General features: G+C 56.6%; 1 protein-coding gene across 3 annotated transcripts in view; it reads left to right on the forward strand.

Annotated features, from left to right (window-relative positions):
* The window catches only part of BSDC1 (BSD domain containing 1), a 29225-nt gene that overhangs the window by 18116 nt on the left and 4809 nt on the right, over positions 1-6300 (forward strand). For all 3 annotated transcript variants that reach the window (XR_335932.2, XM_006158109.2, XM_006158110.2), the window contains exon 9: positions 2084-2563. Coding sequence is in view for 2 of the 3 variants with exons in the window: in XM_006158109.2 (XP_006158171.1) it covers positions 2084-2563 (480 nt within the window). In the remaining variant the exon portion in view is untranslated. The remainder of the gene's footprint in view (positions 1-2083; positions 2564-6300) is intronic.

The following is a 6300-nucleotide window of genomic DNA, read 5'->3' on the forward strand; positions in this document are numbered from 1 at the left end:
TTTTTTTGGAGAGGTTTTTGCTATAGGGCACATGTGCTCGCTAGGGAGACAGAGAGAGACAGAGACAGAAAGCAAGAAATCACCCTCTAGGAGGGATGGCCACACCACAATCCCTTCTCCTCCATTCTCCTCTCAGGATCTTGGGCACACATGCACATGTGCCCAGTATGAGTTTAAGCCACCGGATCCAGGACTCGAACTGTGGTTGACTACATGGGAGTCCAGCAACATAGCCATTATGCCAACTGCTGGTCCCACATGTATATATTTTTTTTATTTTTGGAGAGGTTTTTGCTGTAGGGCACATGCGCTTGCCAGACAGAGAGAGAGACAGACAGACAGACAGAAAGTGAGAAATCACCCCCCAGAGGGGATGGCCACGCTGCAATCCCTTCTCCTCCTTTCTCCTCTTGGGATCTTGGGCATGCACTCACAGGTGCCTGGCGTGAGTTTTAAGCCACCGGGTCTGGGACATGAACCGCGGTTGACTACATGGGAGTCCAGCAACATAGCCATTACACTAACTGCTGGTCCCCCACGTGTATTTTTTATTTTGCTTTTATTAAGCTTTTACCATAGGGTGCACATGCTTGCTCGAGAGAGACAGAGAGAGGGAAGGTGAGAAATCACCCCTCAGGAGGGATGGCCAGGCTTCTACTTGTCCTTAACCACTGTGTCACCTCTGGCCCCACATATATTTCTTTTTTTTTTTTTTTTTGAGAGATTTTCACTATAGGGCACGTGCGCTCGCCAGACAGACAGACAGAGAGAGAGACATAGAGATAGAAAGCGAGAAATCACCCCCCGGGGGGATGGTCACGCCGCAATCCCTTCTCCATTCTCCTCTCGGGATCTTGGGCACACACGCACACGCGCCCGGCGTGAGTTTTAAGCCACCGGGTCCGGGACACGAACCACGGTCGACTACATGGGAGTCCAGCGACATAGCCATTACACTAACTGCTGGTTCCCACCCCCACATATATTTCTAACAAGCTCTTCTGGGCCAGCAGGTGGCGTGGAGGTTGAGGTACTGGATCCTATATGGCCAACTCTGCAGTTCGAGTCCCAGACCTGTAGCTTAAAAATCTTGGTAGAATATTCGAGGAGAAGGGGTTGTAGTGTGGCCATGGCCCCTCGGGGGTGATTTCTCTCTCTCTCTCTGGCAAGTGCACGTACCCCGTAGCACAAAAAGCTAAAACCCTTACAAAACACGTCTGTTAGTGCCCAGCCAGGTTGGGGAACCCTCTCCCTGTAGGTCTGCTTAGAGCAGCATTGTGGGGCTCTGCCGGCGACGTCAGCGTGTTTACCACACATGCACGCTGCAGCCGGTGCGAGGACGTCACGGGTGCCGGCCTTCCCACAACCCCACTGTCCCTCTCTTATTTTTATCCTGCATGAGGCAGGCAAGTGAAAAGTTATGTGGCTTGTCAGAGAGTTGGGGAGAGGGAGAAAGCACCCCCAATGGGGCATGTCTTGCTGCAGTCCCTTCTCCATTTTCTCCACTCTGTCGGGATTTGGCACATCCATGGACATATACACTCAGTCCAGGCTGAGGGGTTGCAGTCCTGACAGCAGAGGGCATGGGGGCATGTATGAGGGTAGGTGACAAAGGTCGGGACCAGCAGGTGGCATGATGGTTAAGGTGCTTGACTCTCCCACATGGGTGACCACGGTTCAAATCCTGGACCTAGTGCCTTGCTTTCTCACTTTACCCCTCCCTCCTCCCTCCCTCTCTCTCTCTCTGTATATCTTCCTCTGGTCAAATTAGAATGAATGAATTTTAAAAATTAAGTAATTATTATTTTTTTTAAAAAAGAATTACTTGTACACTTAGGATGTAGCAGAGCCTGTCCAGAACCCAAAGCTGGCTCACTTTCGGTCTATAACACCACCTGGCCTGCGTTGCTGGAAGCCCAGGCACTAGGCCCGTGGGTAGGGGCCTTTGAGTAGCAGGGCGCCCCTGCAGGAGGTGGCTCATGGAAGCAGTGAGTCGGGGGATGGGGGTGTGCACCAGGCAGGCCTGGAGCGCTGGCGGTCATCGGGCTGACCGGGCACATTGCTCGTCCCTCTCTCTGTGCAGAGGAGCTCATAGGCGTTTCACCCGCATCTCCAAAAGAGGCAAAGGTTCCTGCGGCCAGAACCTCCACGTTTTCTGAAGGGGGACTTGGCTCCCAGAGCCCCTGTGAAGAGAACCTGGTGACCACAGTGGCGCCCCCAGCAGAGGTGACTCCCTCAGAGAGCAGTGAGAGCATCTCCCTCGTGACGCAGATCGCCAGCCCCGCTACCACACGTGCGGCTCCGGTGCCACCCAGAGACTTGTCCCAGAAGTTGCTGGAGGCGTCTTTGGAGGAACAGGGCCCCGCCGTGGATGTGGGCGAAACTGGACCCCCGCCCCCAGTCCACTCCAAGCCCCTAAGCCTCGCTGGCCGCCCCAGTGGTCCGGAGCCCAGGCCTCCAGCCCGAGTAGAGACTCTGAGGGAAGAGGCGCCCACAGACTTACGGGTGTTTGAGCTGAACTCGGACAGTGGGAAGTCTACACCCTCCAACAGCGGGAAGAAAGGTAGGTCTGAGGTTCAGCCCGGGGGGAAGGGCAGGCCGAATGAGAGGTGCCTGCTCGTCAGGGCCCCAGGAGTGGATCTTTGTGTGCGATACTGCTGGCAGCCACTAGGGGTTGAGTCCACCGAGTTTTATCAACTCCAAGACGCACGTGTTCTCTGAAAGGAGGACGTGCCCTGCATAGGAGGGGTCCTCAAGTCAGCAGAATAAGTTCTGCGTGGTCCGGCGCTAAATACCTCCTGTGGCATTCAGTTTCTCATCCCACGACCCAAGGGGTCAGTGTCGTCCTCATTTTGAAGGTGAAGTAGGCCCAGACACGTTAAGTAGCTTGCTCAAATCCACAGGGCCAGGACGTGGCAAACCCAGATTCAGACCCAGGGCTGTCTGACCACAAGGCGTGGCCCAAACACCATGGGCCAACCGCGACCCAAGCTGGGAACCCTGCGACCCTGCTGGCCAGGGGCATCTCCCCGCCTGACCTTGGGAAGCCTTGGCCTTGGCTAGCTCCTGCGAAGTGCTCTGTTTGCGGTGATGAGCTCGGTGCCTTCTCCGTGTCCTGGGGTTTCAGACCAGAGACTCTGAGTTTGTGTTGGAGGACAACCTCTCCGGCTCCAGGAGTTAAAGGCCAAGATGGCCCTGCTGGCGCCTCGTTAGCCCCATCCAGTTACCTCTTCAGCAGAGCTGGTTGGCCAGCCCTCCCACCCTTGCCCATTCACACGGTCCAGACCCTGCCACAGCCACGCAGCTTGCCCTGTGAGCGAGGCCTGACCTGCTGGTGCCGTGGCACACGGTTGGCACCGTGGCTGGGAAACAGGCCTCCCCACCACCCTCCTCGGTGGAAACCACCTGGTCCCGCGCTCTCCTGGCTGTCATTCAGTGAGGTCACCCATTGAGCTCCTGCCTGCCCTTTATGAGACACTGAGGGGGGAGGGGCGGGAGCTGCAGTCTTTGTGATGAAGCTGAAGCAGGAGGGGCAGGTTGTCACCTGAGGACCTCAGAGAAAGGAATCCCTGGGCCTTGGTGGCATTTCAGCCAGGAGACAGCCTAAGAGACAAGAGACGTGCAGAGCTGGGCAGGTGTAGGCACAGCGGTCCAGGCTGCAGGGGACATGGGAGCGTGTCCGAGGGGTCGGTGACCAAAGCCCCTTCTCTGTTGGTGTCTCAGGAGGGGAAGGTGCGGGGAGGAGGGGTGGGTTAGCTGAGAAACAGAACTGAAGAGTTTAAAATCGTGAGCTGGCCTCCGGAGGTCAGTCTGGTGCTGTGCAGCCAGAGCGTGCAGCCCAGAGCTCAGAGTCTGACCCCAACTCATTCATGAGCCCTGTAGCTCTAGAAAAGTTGCGGATCTTCCCTAAGCCGTGTGCTCTGCGCCTAGGATAATTGTTTCGGGATAGATGCTCAGTCGGGGAGGAGTTGAGGTGAGCCCTCCGGGGGGGAAGTGACAGTGAGAGGAAACCACTCTGAGCACATCCCGTGGGACTGGGTCCAGGCTCGGTCCTCCATGAGAGCTGCATGGTTTCCTGTGTTTCTACTGGCAGGGTCGGGCCAGGCAACCGCCCAGGACGTGTTTAGTGTAGAAATAGTCCCGTCGTTCTTCAGGGATGAAGGGTTAGTGACGACCTGCCAGGTGTGGGGGTGTGGCAGTGGCCTAGGTGGTGGCCCTGGGTTTCCAGCGACTCTGGCCAGCACTGTGGTACTGGCCCGGCCACGTTTAGTTGTGCAGATGCAGGCACAGAGCAGGGGAGGGACTAGGTTTGACTGGGGCTCCTGTTTGGCTGGGCGAAATCAACTGAAAGAAGAGAAAGGGCACGTATTTGCAAGAAGTGACCGGCGTGGTGGCTCATGGCATCCATGCGGAGTGAGGGAGCGCACGGGACAGCCAAGCACGCAACAATAGGTTCCACTGGAGTTGGGCTACAAAGAGGCCGTCCAACCATTTTGTAGTGGTTGGAGGCTCACGGTTATTGGGAAGTATGGTGCGAGGTCTTAACCACTCCACCACACTGCCCCTGCATTTGGCTGCCGTGTGGTTTGGAAGCAGCTGCAGTGAGTGAGCTGGGGAAGCCAGGGTCACAGCCGGCTGGGACGTAGGAACAGAGTCAGGGAGGTGCCTCTTAAAAGGCACCTTCTTCTGTGCCACCCCCTAGGATGGCAGGCTCAACTCTGGGTACAGCCAAGTCTCTCCGGGTGGCCTTGTCACTCAGTGTCCCAGGATCCCAGGGTGATCCCGGCAATCACAGAACTGCTTCCCCCATGTTTTATACCAGAACCCACCTGAACCACCCTGCCTAGCTTCTCTCCCAGCAGGAGGGGAGGGAAGATGGGGGTAGGCCTGTGAGCAAAAGGAGCCTGGGGCTCAAGACCCCACTTCTCCATAGACTGGGCCTGGAGCAGTGTTGGCCTTCACTTCTTACCTGGGGGAGCAGAAGGCCAGTCATACAGCACAGAGTGAGCTGTGAGGTGCGCAGTCTCCTGGAAAGTGCCCTTAAGAACGAAGACCAGTACGGCCTTCTGCAGCCTCACCTTGTTGCTGGGTCAGCTCTCCACCACGCGACAGCGCAGTGGGGCTCTCTCAGTGTTCCGCTCAACAGGACAGGGTGGGGAAGAGGCAGGTGGCAGAGAAAGTCCAGACTCACGTCTCGGTCTGCCACTTGAAGCCTCCCCTTCGGCACCCGTGAATTGGGATCGTTAGTACCACCCAGAGGGTGGACGTGAAGTGCTCTGGACGTGTTGGCTGGAGCTCTGTTTTCTCGTCCCGAAAGGGTCTGCCCTCCCATTTAAGTCCTTGATGCAACCTGAGGTTAGAGAGCACTGTCACGGCCACAGCCAGAGCTCTGAAGCGAGCCTAGCTTCTAACCCGCGAGACAGCTGCACTGACAGCCTGGTGCATGTCTCCACAGTGTCCTGACGGCACAGGGAGACGAGATGCAGGGTCAGAAATGGGTCCGGGGTGCAGGCGTGCCGATTGTGGGACCAGGTGCAGAATGACCTGAGTCTGAGACGAGGTGTTGAGATGGACGCTCCTTCAGTTCCTGTCCATGGTGAATCTGTGTAACAGGCATTTTTCTAACACTGCTCTGTCTCAGACTGCAGGCCCAGGTCTACACAGATCACTCGGGTGCTGTCTGTAATGCAGAGTCCCAGACTACCATAGTCTAGCTGAATCTCACTCGGGGATGAGTAGGGGCCAGGTGGGAACCTGCTTTCTGATCAGCAACTCTAGGGGTTATTTCCAAAGAAGTTGCTTCTCATCCTTCCTCTATAAATAGAATGCAGCCGAGACCTGCCATGGTGACACAGTGGTGAAGAGGCATTTGACCCTGTCGTCTGGCTGCAAGACTACTGTCCATACTGCAGCTAGCAAGGAGGCGGGAGAGAGCAGTACGAGACGCCTTGTGAACATGGCGGCGGGGCTCAGAGCCACTCTCTGGCCTGAGCACCTGGGCAGGAGCTGGGGGGGGGGGGAGAGGAAACAGGTGTTTACCATCATGCTTTGAAGAATCAGGAACTTGGGAACCAGCAGTTAGCGTAATGGCTATGTCACTGGACTCCCACATAGTCGACCGCAGTTCGCGTCCCAGACTGGTGGCTTAAAACTCAAGCCAGGCGCGTGCGCGTGCGTGTCCAAGATCCCAAGAGGAGAATGGAGGAGAAGGGATTGCGGCGTGACCATCCCCTCTGGGGGGTGATTTCTCGCTTTCTCTCTGTCTGGTGAGCGCACGCGCCCTATAGCGAAAACCTCTCA

Source organism: Tupaia chinensis, unplaced genomic scaffold, assembly GCF_000334495.1.
Source record: "Tupaia chinensis unplaced genomic scaffold, TupChi_1.0 Scaffold000573_1, whole genome shotgun sequence".
Classification (NCBI taxonomy): Eukaryota; Metazoa; Chordata; class Mammalia; order Scandentia; family Tupaiidae; genus Tupaia; species Tupaia belangeri.